The 16,416-nt window shown below is 46.6% G+C and overlaps 2 protein-coding genes across 9 annotated transcripts in view; one reads left to right on the forward strand and one right to left on the reverse strand.

The window, feature by feature from the left end:
• The window catches only part of CIAPIN1 (cytokine induced apoptosis inhibitor 1), a 21,393-nt gene extending 19,795 nt beyond the window's left edge, over positions 1–1,598 (reverse strand). For 4 of the 5 annotated variants that reach the window (XM_054667984.2, XM_009430833.4, XM_016928472.4 and 1 more), the window contains exon 1: positions 1,509–1,598. The gene's annotated coding sequence lies outside the window, so the exon portion shown is untranslated. 5 annotated transcript variants of the gene reach the window in all.
• COQ9 (coenzyme Q9) lies at positions 1,515–15,473 on the forward strand. 4 transcript variants are annotated; one of them, XM_001146454.6, is made up of 9 exons: positions 1,515–1,748; positions 5,231–5,399; positions 6,998–7,133; positions 10,728–10,870; positions 11,155–11,239; positions 12,462–12,566; positions 13,781–13,936; positions 14,261–14,314; positions 14,793–15,473. In XM_001146454.6, exons 1-9 carry the CDS (start codon positions 1,673–1,675, stop codon positions 14,826–14,828), a joined length of 960 nt encoding a protein of 319 aa, XP_001146454.1. In that variant the 5' UTR covers positions 1,515–1,672; the 3' UTR covers positions 14,829–15,473. The 4 variants fall into 4 exon arrangements, 2 of the variants coding, with proteins under 2 accessions (XP_001146454.1, XP_009429142.1); XR_010152354.1 differs by having other exon boundaries at positions 1,633–1,748; positions 14,182–14,314; XR_010152355.1 differs by lacking the exon at positions 12,462–12,566 and having other exon boundaries at positions 1,633–1,748; positions 14,182–14,314.
• Positions 15,474–16,416: the final 943 nt, after the last annotated feature.

Raw genomic sequence — 16,416 nt, forward strand, 5'->3', positions numbered from 1 at the left:
AGACCTTAGAGGTTTTTTTTTTTTTTTTTTTTTTTGGCAGAGTCTTGCTCTGTTGCCCAGGTTGGAGTGCAGTGGCACAATCTTGGCTCACTGCAACCTCCGACTCCGGGGTTCAAGCGATTCTCCTGCCTCAGCCTCCCAAATAGCTGGGATTACAGGCACCCACCACCACACCCAGCTAATTTTTGTATTCTTTGTAGAGATGCGGTTTTGCCATGTTGCCCAGGCTGGTCTCGAACTCCTGAGCTCAAGTGATCCACACGCCGCAGCCTCCCAAAGTGCTGGGATTACAGGCATGAGCCTGGCCCAGAATTTTTTTTAAAAAGTGAGAATCAACAATGAAACAGGAATGTCTCCAGGCATTTGGCGTGTGTCAGGAATTAGGGTTTCAGAAAGGATACCCAAATGTTAGTTTCCACAGGAAAGGCTCATTCAAAGATGGATGGATAGAACTCAGAAACAAATCCTTATGGAGAGGAGTGTTTTACCTAAAACCTGAAATATGGATCTAAAATTTTAACCTTTGGGGTAAGTTTTGGCTTAGGAGGTCTTCCCCGCACCCGTGCAGGGGGGAGCCGGATATTCTGAAAAGACTAGATTTGACAAGGGGTGTGCAAAGCACAACTTTAACAGATACAATGATGGGGTCTGACTGCAAACACAAAATCGACAGAATCACATGCTCTTGTCGTCACTCTTAGCTCAAAAACCATTTACTTCTTCCTACTAAGCCTTCTCTGCTGACACCCCCGTGAAGTGCTCTGTTAGTGGCTAGACCGTGACCTCCTTGAGCCATCCAGAGCTTGGCACTCAGTAATGTCAGAATGAAGGGCACCAGCCTTTCCCGAACTTGCAGATCCTACAAATCACCCGAGGGAGTGGTTAAAATGAGATTCCTGGACCACACCCAGACCCACTCAATCAATCCTTCTGGACAAAGGCCTAGCTGTCTGTTCTAGTAACAAGCATCCTTCCGATCTGGATACTTAATTATATCAACTCAACACGCTGGGGGTTCGGACAAGTTGCAGGTTCGAAATTACAATCGTGAGCTCAGGTACCCCCCGACTCCAAGGCTTTCGTGCTTTGCTGCCAGGAACCCCCAGGGACCAAAACGTCACGGGGACTGAGGCCCAAGGTCACAACGATTGGCTACTGGTAGGACCGGGTCTCAGAACCAGGTCTCCCCGATCCCAGAGCTCGGAGCCGTTTCTCCTCAGCGTGGTGTCCCCGGGGCCTCAGAGTAGGGCCGGCTGCGCAAGGGACGAGGCAGCCGGGGAACGGCAGAAATTCCCAGTCAGGACCCCGGGGCGGTTAGGGCCGGCCCTGGCCCCTCACACCGACTTCTCAGGAATAAACCAGCCGGGGCTTTCAGCGGGGCGGCCGTGGCTGCGTTCCCATCGAGGAACGGGGTGGGAAGAGAAAATGAGAGGATGTGGGAACGAGGGTGGGCCGGGAGGGGACAGTTGAGGGAGCTCTGGCGCTCAGCTGGCCCCCACCACTCTCACCTGCAGCCTAGGTTCGCTCCCGGCTTCTCTCCAGCAGTCGACTCCACGCCTCGCGCCTCTCGCGAGAGGAGGAGGCTCCACGGAGCGACTACTTCCGCCCTCCTTAGGGCCGTGGTCCCGTAGCTACCGGTAGCGTCGCCGTCGGCGACGTGCCCGCTTCCAAGATGGCGGCGGCGGCGGCGGTGTCTCGTGCGCTTGGCCGGGCGGGCTGGAGGCTCCTGCAGCTGCGATGCCTGCCCGGTGAGGGGGCTGCCAAGCCGGGGAGAGGCGGGGAGGGCGGAGGGGGCGCGAGGCCGGCTTCAGCTGGGTTCGACGGTGGGGGGAAGAGGCCGTTGGGGCGGCCCACGAGCAAGGTGAGGTGAAGGGCATCGGCGCGGGCTCGGGCGAGCCACCTGGCTAGCTTCGGCCCTGCTCCGCCGCCTGTGAGGGGCAGATGCAGCGGGGCAGGGCCTGTCACCCCCATTTCATGGAGTTGGCAGAGCCTCAGAGAGGGCTGGGGGTACGAAGGTCACGCAGCCTGAGCCTGTTGGTTACAGAACTGGCAGTCGCAGACCCATTCTCAAGTCCATTGCCAAGTCCACTGGAAGGACAGGTGGACACGGCCACAGACAGCCTAGTCCATTGTTTCCCGAAAGCCAGCCGTTTCCTCACCACTTCACAAATTCTGTGATACTCTCTTACCACTTTTGCCACTATGTACTCAGTATTTTTATTTTTAAATAGGAGTTCTTAAAGAGGAAACTTTATATCATTGTCATAAATGGAAAACTAATATCGCCTTCCTTAATTAGAACGTATGCATTAACACTTTAGCATACATACATAACTGATGAAACGTTCACCTGTATTTCACCTAAAATCTTCTCATGACCCTCAGTGGTACTACAGTCATACTTTGCATCTGCTCCTTCCTTTTCAAAGTTTTGTGGATATTTGTGCCGTATCTTTCAGTACATGTATTAAAATATTGATATTTTTACACATACTATTGTTTCTTTTTTTCTTTTCTTTTCTTTTTTTTTTTTTTTTCTGAGACAGGGTCTGGCTCCTCAGCCTCCCAAGGAGCTGGGACTACAAGTGCGTGCCACCCTACTTGGCTTAATTTTGTTGTTGAGTCAGAGTCTCACTCTGTCACCCAGGCTGGAGTGCAGTGGCACAATCTCGGCTCACTGCAGCCTCTACCTCCTGGGTTCAAGTGATTCTCCTGCCTCAGCCTTCCTAGTAGCTGGGGTTGTGCCACCATGCCCAGCTAATTTTTTATTTTTAGTAGACGGGGTTTCACCATGTTGGCCAGGCTAGTCCAAAACTCCTGACCTCAAGTTATCCGCCTGCCTCAGCCTCCCAAAGTGTTGGGATTACAGGTATGAGCCACCACCTAGTCCCCTTTTGTTGTATTTATACAAAATTCCAAACTAAAGATGTGTAGTAAAAGTAATGTCTATGACCCCGCAAATCCACCAAGAGAAATGAAGGTATGTGTCTACAAAAAAGTTAGTACAAGTATATTCATAGCAATTTTATTCATAGTAGCCAAACACAGAAACAGTCCAGTTGTCTAGCAACAGAATAGTATTTTTTTATGGAATACTATTCTGCAATAAAAACTAAAAATCAGTCAAAGAGAAAGCTGGACACTAAAGTGATAAGGACCATTTTTAATCAGTAATAACTATTGCAGTAGGGAAAAGAGTCTAGCATGAACGGAGCCCAACCTTGAGTTTAGTGCATGCAGAAGTCACTGGGTGTTTCAAAGAAAAAATGAGGGAGGAGGGAGGAAGGCAGGTGGGGACTCAGTAGAGTCAGGATAGTGAATAATTATAAATAAGGTTGGTCTGCTAGCTGGCAGTTAACAAAGTTAGGATTCTGTTTTCCCACAGGGAGACAAGCCCTATCCTTCTTAAGTGTTAGCCTGAACAAACAGTAAAATTTTTTTTCACAGCCTTGAGTTTTCTCAGGCAGGCACTTTAAAGGGGGGTAGGGTTATCTTAAGGGATGTGGCCCTGAGTGATGCTTATGTTAGTGTGTGTTCAAGTCTTTATAGGCCAAGGTTGAGGCCTAGATAAGAAGAGGGCTCAGAGGAGCCTGGTTAGAGCCTGATCAAGGAGAGAATCTTTGCCAGATCTACTGATAGGCATAAAAATATGGATCAATCTCAAAAATATACTAAGTGGTCCAGGTGTGGTGGCTCACACCTGTAATCCCAGCACTTTGGGAGGCTGAGGTGGGAGGGTTGCTTGAGCCAAGGAGTTCAAGACCATCTTGGGCAACATAGCAAGACTCTGTCTCTATTTAAACTTAAAATAAATAAATATATATATACACACACATATATAGTCCTAAGTGAAAGAAGCTTTACTGAAACATGTACATGTAGATGAAATCTTAGGACAGGCAAAACTAAGACAAGCAAAAACTAACCTAGAGTGAAAAATTCAGAACAGTATGAATGGGGAATGACTGAAAAGGCATAAGGGAACTTTCTGGGGTGACAGTAATGTTCTCTGTTTAGATTGGGTTTAGGTTGTGCAAGTGTATACATTTGTCAAAACTCATAGAATGGTACACTTAAGATTTATGCATTTCATTGTGTGTAAAGGCATCTGAATAACAAAACAGTGAACGTAGAAGTCTTTCATGCTAAAATGTTTAGAGGTGAATAATACTGATATCTGCAACAAATACACTGAAAATCAAGATGGATGAATGAAGAACATGACAGATGTGTTGAACCTAGTGGCAGATATACAGGTGTTCATTCCATAATTCTTTCAATTTGCGTGTTTGAAAATTTTTATAATAGGCTGGGCATGATGGCTCACGCCTGTAATCCTAGCACTTTGGGAGGCCAAGACGGGCGATCACTTGAGGTCAGGAGTTTGAGACCAGCCTGGCCAATATGGCGAAACCCCGTCTCTACTAAAAATACAAAAGTGAGCCTGAGAGTGGTGGCGGGTGCCTGTGATCCCAGCTACTCGGGAGACTGAGGCACGAGAATCACTTGAGCCTGGGAGGCAGAGGTTGCTGTGAGCCGAGATAATCTCACTGCACTCCAGCTTGGCCGACAGAGGGAGACTCTGACCAAAAAAAAAAAAAAAAAGAAAATTTTTAGAATAAAAAATGTTAGGAAATAAAAAAGTACTATGAGTTTATGCTTAGGAAACATACTTCTCATCTTTCTTAAAGTAAATGGAGATGTTGCAGATATTGCAGATGAGAAAGCAGATAGAGATTAGTGACTTGTCCAAAGATACCATATAAACACTGGGGGAGTAGGGCTGAGACATTAAATTACTATTCCAGAGCTCTTGCCATAATATATATAAATCTGTAACATTTGCAAGCCACTTTCACTTTTTGTTTGGGCCACACAGTGCTCTCATTGAGCAAGTAGAGATTATTACTCTAAATTTGCAGATTTAAAAATCTGCACATTGGGGTGAAATTGTTTGCTAGTTACCACCCAGGTAACAAGTGGTAGAAACAGGTCAAGATGCTAGGTAGATCTTTTTTCCTGGCTTACCACTTTTGCTACCACTTTTGCTACCACTTCATGTCCCAAAGTTCCCAGTTTACCCAATATTTTTGTGTGGGACCCAACACTTGGATAAGTGGTTCTACAGGAGTCTCTGGCCTGCTTTTCCTCTTCCTTATCTGTGTTACCACTCTGGGTCTGAAAGGGTCTTCTCTGTTGAATGTCCCTGACTGACCAGTTTCTGTTTCAGTGGCCCGTTGCCGACAAGCCCTGGTGCCGCGTGCCTTCCATGCTTCAGCTGTGGGGCTAAGGTCTTCAGATGAGCAGAAGCAGCAGCCTCCCAACTCATTTTCTCAGCAGCATTCTGAGACACAGGGGGCAGAAAAACCTGATCCAGAGTCTTCTCATTCACCCCCCAGGTAGGCACCAATCCACCTATTTCTGGCCACTTCATATGCTTCATTATATGAAGCCTGTTCCTCCTTCACTTCCTCTCTCCTCTCCATCCCCTTTTGTACCTTCCTTCATTTCCAAGGCCATCTTTATTTTTTAGAATTTTTTATTTTTTGTAGTGATGGCTTCTCGCTACATTGCCCAGACTGGTCTCAAACTCCTAGATTTCAAGCTGTCCTCCGCCTAGACCTCCCAAAGTGTTGGGATTACAGGTGTGAGCCACTGCACCCAGCCACAAGGCTGTCTTAGGAAAGAACCTATTGTTTTTATAAAATTGGTGCCTGTTTGTTCTAAAACACCTAAACAGTATAGAGAAGTTCACAAAAATAAAGCAGTTTTATCCAAAATTACAGAGATAACCCTGCTAACATTTTTGTGAATATCCTTTTAGATGTTTCTCTAAGCTTATTTCATATGTAAATTTTTGTATAGAATAGATATAATGTGTATAAACTCTACATGCTGTTCTAGAACCTGTTTTTTCACTCAACAGTACATTTGTAATGTCTTTTCATAGCTTAATAGTTGTATAACATTCCAGCAAATAGCTGTGCCGAAATTTATTTAACCTGTCTTTTATTGATGGATATTTAGATTTCCTTCACTAGTATAAGAAATAATATGATAAAGTGTGTGAATCTCTCCTTAGAAGTGGGAGCACTGAGTCAAAGGATATGTACATTTAAAGATTTGTTACTTATGTGGGCCAGTTGCCCTCCAGAAAGGTAATACTAATTTACATTTCCATTAGTGTTTTTTTTTTCCTAATCCTGCCATTGAAAAGTTTCTCTATATCTGAAATTAGCGTGTTCCTTTTCATTTTTCTGATTTCCTAACTAAAGTACTTTTCATTTCAATTCAAGAAATATTTTTTGAGGCCCTACTATCATGCCAGGCCCTGTGAGTAATATAGCATTACTCCTGCCCTCAGGGAGGTAGTCTGGTGTAAGTTTAGATGAAGAAACCCTCTGAGCACAGTGTGCTAAGGGCTGAAGACAGGGAACTCCAGGGTGCAGCAATGCCTTCATACCACATGGCCTCATTTGCTGGATTCCTCTCCGTGCCTATGGGGAGGGGAAGGATGATCTAGTTTTTACTCTGTTGGCATTAAAACGTTGATACTGGCTGGGCGCGGTGGCTTGCGCCTATAATCCCAGCGCTTTGGGAGGCCGAGACAGGCGGCTCACTTGAGGTCAGGAGTTCGAGACCAGCCTGGCCAACATGGTGAAACCCTGTCTCTACTAAAAATACAAAAATTAGCCGGGCATGGTGGCACACGCTTGTAGTCTCATCTACTCACGAGGCTGAGGCAGGAGACTCGCTTGAACCCGGGAGGTGGAGGTTGTAGTGAGCTGAGATCACGCCACTGCACTCCAGCCTGGGTGACAGAGGGAGACTCTGTCTCAAAAACAAAAAACAAACAAGAAAACCACATTGATAGTGACACAAGAGTAAATGTCTTCCCAGCATGTGCTTAGAGGAGATCCAGAGCCCCTAGTTTCTGGTCATGCCCATTGTACATGCCAGGAGATGAAGTATGCTGGGCTGTGTCCTCTTGTCTCAGGTATACAGACCAGGGCGGCAAGGAGGAGGAGGACTATGAAAGTGAGGAGCAGCTGCAGGACCGCATCCTGACGGCAGCCCTGGAGTTTGTGCCCGCCCACGGGTGGACAGCAGAGGCGATTGCAGAAGGAGCCCAGGTGTGTATAGGTGAGGGTGGGGCCACCTGACCAAGATAAGCCAGGATGGAGTCACACCAGGCAGAGCGGAGGGCCTCATGCCTTCTTCCAGTCTAGCTCAGAGCCCCTCACAGCTGCAAGATTGACTGGTTTTTTTCCCCCAATAGGGTGGAACTGGCTTTATTTTGTAGTTATAAAGAACATACCATGGAGTTGGTTCTTGGGAGTTGTGTTCTAAAGGCAATCTATTAGGCAAGAATTGTCTGTGATCAAAACTACCATGTTTCATTGACTCTAAGATGCCATTGGTTGTAAGAAGCACCATTTTTAAATGCATCAGTAAAAAAGAAAACATACTGCCCTTCGAACTATGACAGAGCACTTCTGTGATTCACACTGATTTTTTAAAATGAAAAATATATCTGCATCTTAGAATTAATGACATATGGTGTTTGAAAACCCCCAAGAAGGCACCACTTTGGAGACCAACACATCTTATTTTCCCAGAAACTCTAATAGCATTTCCTGCATTAGTACAGACTGCTGCTTTAGATTAGGCAGTAGGCTCATGTTCAGGCCATGTTGTAGAGAATCCTCCAGCATAGCAAGATACCATCCTCCAAGAGACTGAGGGGATGACAGAGTTGCATCTTCCATCCCAGGCTTGCTGCAGGGCATCTACCCATGGACAATGGGCAAGGTTGCTGCTTTACTGAAATTTAACTGTTATTTCCTTGTCTTCTCTCACTCCCAAGTGCACATTTGGTAACAGAAGTCTCATTAGTGAAATGCGGGTGCTCTGACTCCACTGTAGGCTCATTGTGAAAACTGAACAATACAAACAAATATAAAAAAGAATGTAGAAAACACCTATAATCACACCAAAGATCATACTATCAACATTTATGCCTAGATCTTTCCAATTAAAACCCTTTATATGATTCATTCTTTAAATGTTTATTGAGCAAATAATGTGCCCTAGGCACTGTGCTAGTCCAAGAGACAGGTCAAGGTGGTCAAGATGGACCTGCTTCCTGCCCTTGTTGAGCTTCCAGTCTAGCAACATTAATAAAATATATACAAATGTTTACTTAGAAGATGTGGTAAGTGCTATCAAGGAAAGGTGCTGTTGGGCTGTATAATGGAGGGACCCGATCATTAGATCAGATCACAGCTGCGAGATTGACTGGTTTTTTTCCCTCAATAGGGTGGAAATGGCTTTATTTTATAGATATAAAAGTAATGAACAATGCAATTAGTTCTTGAGAGTTGTGTTCTAAAGGCAACCTATTGGCAAGAATTGTCTGTGATCAAAACTACCATATTTCATTGACTCTAAGATGCCATTGGTTGTAAGAAGCACCATTTTTAAGTGCATCAGTAAAAAAAGAAAACATGTTGCCTGTTAAACTATGACAAATAGTTTAATTTGTCCTATTAAAGGGTTGGAGGGCTGGGCACAGTCGCACATGCCTATAATCCCAGCACTTTGGGAGGCCACGGCAGAGGGATTGCTTGAGCCCAGCAGTTTGGGACCAGCCTGGGCAACCTAGGGAGAGACCCCATCTCTACAAAAAATACAAAAATTAGCCAGGCATGGTGGTGCTTGCCTGTGGTCCCAGCTACCTGGGAGGCTGGGGTGGGAGGATCTCTTGAGCCTGGTAGGTCAACGCTGCAGTGAGCCATAATGATGCCATTGCACTCCAGCCTGGGCAACAGAGTGAGACCTTGTCTGAAACCATATATGAGGTGGGTAACAGGGTGGTCAGGAAAGGCTTTTGAGCTGAGAATTGAAGAATGAATAGGCTTTAGCTGACTTTGTGGGTAGGAGATGGACAAGTCCAGATACAGAAATTGCACAGGCAAGGTGGAAAGAAAAAGAAGGATGGTACGTTACAAGAACCACAGAGAACCACCATGCAGAGAGTGCAGGAAGAGAGATTTGAGATGAGCAAGGCTGGAAAGGTCAGTCGAGGTCAAATCAGGCAAGGTCCTAAAGGTCATGATGAGGAGTCAAGCTTTTCTTCTAAGAACAATTGAAGATATTGGATTAAATTTGGCATTTCAAAATGCTCATTTTGGCTGCCAGATGAAAAGTGGATTGGAGGCAGAGAGAGACTCATTGGGGGCTGCTGCCAGACATACAGGAGAGATGAGGTGGTCTGGCTTAGAGTAATGGCAGTGGGTAAGTTCAGGAATAGCTTGGACATGGGAGAGAGTGACAGGATGGCACCAGAGTTGCAAATTTGCATGTGTGGGTACCCAATGGTGGTGGTTTCTAAGGTGAAGTCCATTGGAAGAGGACCAGCTTTGGGGAAGGGTACAGTCTTGATCCTTGTTGAGTATGAGGAGTTTTTGAGTCAACCAGTGGAGGCATCAAGCATACAGGTCAGGAACTGGAGGAAACAGCTGGACTAGAGATACACATTTGGGCATTACAGTATATATACAGTATATATATGCACGCTGATTATATATATATATATAATATATATATAAAATAATTATGGATGTCAGTGAGATTGTCCAGGGCAAGAATATAATGTCATATGAGAGGGGAGTCCAGACTCTCAAGGAACGCGGACATTTAAGGGGAGAGTAGAATAGGATGGGCCGTCAAAGTCTAAGTCAGAGCATCCTGATGTTGGAGGCAAAGCAGGAGAGTGTGGATTAAGCAGCTAGACATTGGTTACTGGAGCAACAATCGTTTGGGTGGAGAATTGGATCAGAAATCAACTGGAGTGGATCGAGGTGTGCATAGAAGGCGAGGAAGTGGCGAGGCGTTTGGCTGCGAGGGGTAGAACTAGGGTGCACCAAGCAGGAGAAACAGATGGAAGTTTGCACATGATTGAACACAAATGGGAAGAGTACAGAAACAAGAGTGGACCAGGCTCATATGTGTAATCCCAGCACTTGGGGAGGCTGAGGCGGGAGGATTGCTTGACACTAGGAGTTTGAGGCCAACCTGGGCAATATGGCGAGACCCCATCTCTACAAAAACATTTAAAAATTAGCCAGATGTGGTGGCGCATGCCTGTGGTCCCAGGCTAAGATGGGACGATTGCTTGAGCCCAGGAGGTCAAGGCTGCAGTCATGCCACTGCTTGAGTGACAGAGCAAGACACTGTCTCAAAAAAAAAGTAAAAAGAAAAAGGTAAGAAACAAGAGTGAGGGTGAATTTACAAGAGAAAATAGTCAAAATCAAGAGGATGAGGTTCCTTGAAGGCAAGAATTGTGGGATCTGGACAACAGATGGAAGGACTGGCCTTAGATGTGTTAGGTGCAAAGTTGGAGAAAGCAGCTGCAGGCTTAGTTTCTAAAAAAGAAAGAAGACCTGTTGATCCCTGAGCTAGTTTCTAAAAAAGAAAGAAGACTGTTCATCCCTGAGCTAGTCTCTGTGAACTTGTTATTCAAGCCTAGATCCCACTCTTGCACACACACCAAGGGGCTTTGCGGGGTGGAGGGACCGGTGGTGGTCAGTTTCACCAAACTCACATGGACCCAGAGTGAAGAAATCAAGCTGCTGTCACTAGGAAGAGGCTCTAGTGATGAACAGGCAACAAATGTACCCTACACTTGGGCACCGCTTTTCTGTTTTCTGTCTCCCCTTTCGTAGTCTCTGGGTCTCTCCAGTGCATCAGCCAGCATGTTCGGGAAGGATGGCAGTGAGCTAATACTGCATTTTGTGACCCAGTGCAATACCCGGCTCACACGTGTGCTGGAAGAGGAGCAGAAGCTGGTACAGTTGGGCCAGGCGGAGTAAGTCCCATGGCGTTACTACTCAGGGTGGCAGCTAAGGATCAGGGAACTTGGGCCCTACCAGCTATGCCCAGGAGGCCAATCCAAGCAGAACCCAAAGAGAGCAGCATTGGGCAGCCCTGCTGCTGTGATGGGACTGAAACCTGGCAGCCTGTCTCTGACAGCTTTAGTCAGGCCAGCGTCAGGAGCTGGTGGGACCCTCCTCCCTAGGGCTGAGTAAACCGTGGAGCACTGAGCCCCTGCCTTTCACTCAGAGACACACTGTTTTCTTTTCCCTCTTCCAGGAAGAGGAAGACAGACCAGTTCCTGAGGGATGCAGTGGAAACCAGACTGAGAATGCTGATCCCATACATTGAGCACTGGCCCCGGGTACCGAGTCCATATCCAGGCCCCAGAGCAACAATAATCCTAATAGTTATCATTCTCAGCACCTTTCACTCAGATGACTTTGTACACTGTTCAGAACTTAGCTTCTCAATCTCTATAAACCCGACAATACTTAGTACACTTGGTAGAGCTGGGTTTCAAACTTGGGCATACCAAAGAGAGTGACTGAGCCATCTGTGTCTCAGTTCTTGGAAATGTGAGTGGTCCGGGTACTGGATCCCATCCTGGGTGGGGTTCTCCTAGTGGCCTGAGTGTGCCACCAGGTCTGCAGGGAGGAGGAATCCATGCAGGAGGTTGGAAGAGTCAGAAGATTTTATTGGCTGTCTTCACTTGAATAACAGCCCTGTGGCATTTTAGATCTCGAGCACTGGGATTTGTCAATTGTCAGTGTGATGCTTGGGGACTGGCATATTCGTTGCAAGGGGTTTTTTCACCTTTTTTGAAGCTTCCTTTTTCCTCTTTTTTAAAGCATGTCACAGTATAGGCCATTCTCTGAGTGAAGAAAGTACAGAGTGAAAGTACACCCAAAGTGAGAGGGACTCAGACATCTTGTGTCCTTTGCTCAGCTGGAAGACTACTGAGCACGTAGTTTCAGTCATTCAGTTGATAGACACTTATGGTGGTGCCTAACCCCAGGCCGAGTGTGACTCATTCCACCTTGCAGTTAAAGCAGTGGAAGTGCACGTATGAGGCCCTCAGCTGCCTTCCTGATTCAGCATAGTGTTTTCTTCTGGGCTACTTCACTAAGAGAAAACCTTACAGCCAATCCAGGACCTCTCTGACCACCTCCCCAGTGGATGTAGCATTGGTAAAGTGGAAGGACCTTGTTCTGTTTGTCAGTAGGAGCTGATGTGTGTGAACGGACTCCTATCTGTGCTTCTTCCTTTGTGTGACAGACTGGGGTATCTTTGCCCATCCTTGCTTAGACCAGTCTAGACCCTCTGGCCCTCTGCATTCCCAGTTCCAAATGCTAGGGATGGAGAATGTGCTTGGGCTTGCATAAGACAGGGCTATGCCCCTGGCTCTCCTCAGCTGTAGTCAGCATTGCTAGCTGCCCACAACTCACACCAGTGGGTGAAGATGCTGGTCTCAGAGAACCAGAGCTTGGCAGGCCCCCTCATACACCTCTTGGAGAGGTCGATGCTGGTCAACTATGCACCATTACCTGTGAGCAGAGCTTACTCCTCTGCCATTCTCTCTCCAGGCCCTCAGCATCCTCATGCTCCCTCACAACATCCCGTCCAGCCTGAGCCTGCTCACCAGCATGGTGGATGACATGTGGCATTACGCTGGGGACCAGTCCACTGATGTGAGTGCTTTCTGCAGGCCCACAGGAGGCTGGGAAAGACTTGTGTTAAGCATTTCTTCAAGAAGCTTGTGAAATTGCTTTGATCATAAGCCCCTGCAGGGGGGCTGCAGTGTCACTCCCATCTAAGATATGAGGAAGGTCCGTCAAGAAGCCAAAGTGGGATCTAGGTCATCTTCATTCAGGGACCAGCATTCTAGCCACGAACCAGTTATTATTTCTTCCAGCTTGTGGTGACACCAGGTGTCAGAGAGCCTTTAGCATTGGCGAAAGCTAATTGGGCTGCCATTTTATTATCATTTCCCTCTCTCCTAAGATGTAGATTCTGCAGCAAAATTCCTCTTTTGAAAAAAAGAAATGCCATGGAGGCACCCCTTGCTTTAAAAAGAAATTCCCTTCCCCAGCCCATCTTGGCCTGCTTTGCTAAGTGATCAATAAGGCTCTTTAAACAGCACCAGGAAAGAATCCGACTTGTTAATGCTATCATATTTCTGGTAGGAAATTTTTAAAAATACACCTTCATAAAAGAAAATGTGGTGATACTTTGTGGAATCCTGGATGAGGAGGCACAGAAATACTCCCACCATAGTTATAACAAAGTGTTTTAATAAACTTCCTCCATGTGGGAATATAACGCCAACAGAGACGGTAGGAAAATGAAATTAGAAAACAAAGAAATTAAAGGAATAAAACACCAAGCAGCTGAGCTGGTCCTCTGAAGAGTAGTTTGCTAGAACAATCAGAAGTTGCTGAGAGACTTGAACTCTCAGCTTTGCCCAGGTATTGTAATCTGTCCATGAGCCTGTCTCAGCCCTCACTTTATTGATGAACACACCAAGGTTTGGTCATAGCTGGCTGATTACAGCGTCTTCTGGGACTCAGATGTCTTAAGATGTAGGCTTTCTACTAGCAGTTCCAAAATGGATTGGATGTAGCCAAATCATCTGGGATACTTATTAAGTTTCCTGATTCCTGGCACTTTATTTAGATCCATTGACTCTACTCTTAAGAGGTTGGGCCCAGGAGCTTGCATTTTTAATCAAGTAGGTAATTCTGATGCTCGGTCAAGTTTGAGATGGTAGTGTTGTCCAGAGGCCCAGATGTATCTGTGACAGTCAAGAAGTAGTCAAGAGGGAACCCAGGAGTTCCCATGGCCTTGGGTAGGAACTGCCTCAGACTTGCACCAGCCCACAGCGGTAGTGTGGGTTTCTTTGCAGTTGAACTGGTACACCCGCCGAGCCATGCTGGCTGCCATCTACAACACGACAGAGCTGGTGATGATGCAGGACTCCTCTCCAGACTTTGAGGACACTTGGCGCTTCCTGGAAAACCGGGTTAATGATGCAATGAACATGGGCCACACTGCCAAGCAGGTAGGTGGGGACTAGCCATTGGGGAACCCTCTTTAGAAGGCATACCTATTCTCCTCAGGTCACAGCTGGTCTTGCTCCCTTTTGGCCTCAGCTGACAGTCCTGAGGGCCTTCCCAAGGGCCTGGCTGGTTCTTCCTCAGGCCAGCCCTTCCCTAAGAGCCACACTTTGCTCATTTGTGATTGTGTTGTCCAAAGCTCTCCTTCTAGTAACGTGGCCCCCTTGTCTTCACCTTTTGGGGCTCACAGGCCTCCTGATTTGTCCTGCCTGTCTCAAGTTTAACTTTGTGTTGGTGGCCTAAGGGAACCTGACACTGACTCCTTCTAGGTAAAGTCCACAGGAGAGGCACTGGTGCAAGGACTCATGGGTGCAGCAGTGACGGTGAGTACTGCCCAGCACATCCCTGCCCCTCCTCTCTCCCACTCTGGCTCTGTGATACATGTGTTACTGACTTCACATCATTTTGTAGCCCTAACCTGGAAACAATAATCTAATAATAAGGCTGACAATGGTTCAGCCCTAGTGTCTTGATTCCAAAAACCCCACTTCTTTATTTTTTCCTGTCATCAGGAGATATCACTGACTCCTGGGACCCTGGTATATCAAGTCTCTGTATCATAGCCACACCTGCCACCTTGCAAACCTGGATCTTGGCCAGGTGCAGTGGCTCATGCATATCATCTCAGCGATTTGGGAAGATCGCTTGAGCCCAGGAGTTTGAGGACAGTCTGGGCAACATAGCAAAACCCTGTCTCTATGCAAAAAAGAAAAAAAGAAAAAGAAAAGCTAGGTCTTTTCTATTAGAGTCTAGAGGCAAGGTAAGCCCTCACTATTCTCTTTATTTCCATTCCCGTGTCAGCTCAAGAACTTGACAGGTCTAAACCAGCGTCGGTGAGAGGAAGGGGTGTAAGCTACAATGCCTAGAAGAGAATGAGCGGACAGATTGAAGAGCTTTGAAAAGTATAAGGTGCCATCCACATAACCTGGTGTTCACGAGAACACGCTAAAGGACTCCTGAGTCACTACCACAGCCACCTGGAAACCACGAGGCATTTGATGCTACCGTTCTGGTCAGGGATTGGGCTGCTTCTTCAGTTCCTAATACCAGACCAAGCCTCCTGATGCCTTTCTGCACTGCAACTGTGTGATTGAAAAATGAGATGTTCATCCAAGCAGTCAAGCCACAGAAACCCAGCATGTCCCTGTCACAATCTCATGGGCACCTTGATCATGTCTTAACCTTCCCTTAACCTTGGGGCTCCCAAGCCAGAGTCAAGGTCTGACGCCACCTCAAGGTGACAGCTCATCTCCAGCACAGCACAGGCGTGTGCACACAGAGGTGTTCCTTGCAGCCCCCTCCCTCTCAGGCGTCCTGAGATGCTGCTCCTGGGAGCCCCCTCAGAAAACTGCCTCACCTGAGACAAGTGCCTGCTGGACAGAGGTGTGATTCCAGGCCTGGTGTCACATGACACCAGCATGCATTGCAGGATTATTAGTGTATTTTGAGTCTGTAAAAATAATAAATATGTTTGAAGTAGTTTCCCATTGTGTAGTTAGTTTCCTTATCAATCATGATAATATCCAGGACCCCAGAGGGAGACAGGTTAAGTTATGGCAGCCAGGAGACCTGTGTTCTGGCGCTGCCACTGCCTAATACATAGTGGTAATTATAGTACCTCTGCGTCTCTGGGCTCAAGTCTTCCCATCAGTAAAATACGGGTAACAGAAGTCTTCCCACAGACCATTAGCTCCCTTGGCTGCTCTTGTCTGACGATTTTAGTGGTACATTCTTTAGCCCCAGTAATTTTCTCAGCCTCTACACTGGCTGGGTTCCCTTTGCACGTCTGGTTAGCTCTGTTTTCTGCTTTGCTCTCTTCTGCCTGTCAGCTGAATATTAATGGGGGAAGTCAGCAACTAATTGAATTTCAGATCTCTTGTGGGTCTTCCACTGGATCTTTTTTGCACCTCTCAATTCCTTGTATCTGTTGACATCCTGTGAAGTTTTTGCAGTAGCTGTTCCAGTTTTCATTGCATTCTCCTTTTTCCTTCATAGCATCCATCTTACACTCAGCAGACAACCATAATTCTTAATTTACCAAGATGACACAGGTTATGGAGCAGGGTTCCATCAGTGCCCACCCTCTGTTTCAGAAAGAGGTGTCACTCTTTGCAAAGGCAAACTCCTCTTTATCTGGTTACTCTTCTCCCAACTCTTATATGTAGCTCCTGCCAAGTTCTATTTTAGAGCTTTTCTCTGTTGGAGCAGCAGCCACTTTTTTTGAGGCCCATTTAAACCTCTCTCCGGTCTGTTTAGGGGACTTCAGTAGTTCTTTGTTGAGCATGCACCCCACATGGTGCCCACTGCCAGGCACTGGGGATGCAGAGACAAAGAGCTCCCACTCACCCACCACAGCTACACAGACTGTAGAGGAAGCATTAGGTTAAAGAACATTGTATCTTTTCCTGAAGTTTTCAGAAGTGCA

This window comes from Pan troglodytes, chromosome 18, assembly GCF_028858775.2.
Source record: "Pan troglodytes isolate AG18354 chromosome 18, NHGRI_mPanTro3-v2.0_pri, whole genome shotgun sequence".
NCBI classification, from domain to species: Eukaryota; Metazoa; Chordata; class Mammalia; order Primates; family Hominidae; genus Pan; species Pan troglodytes.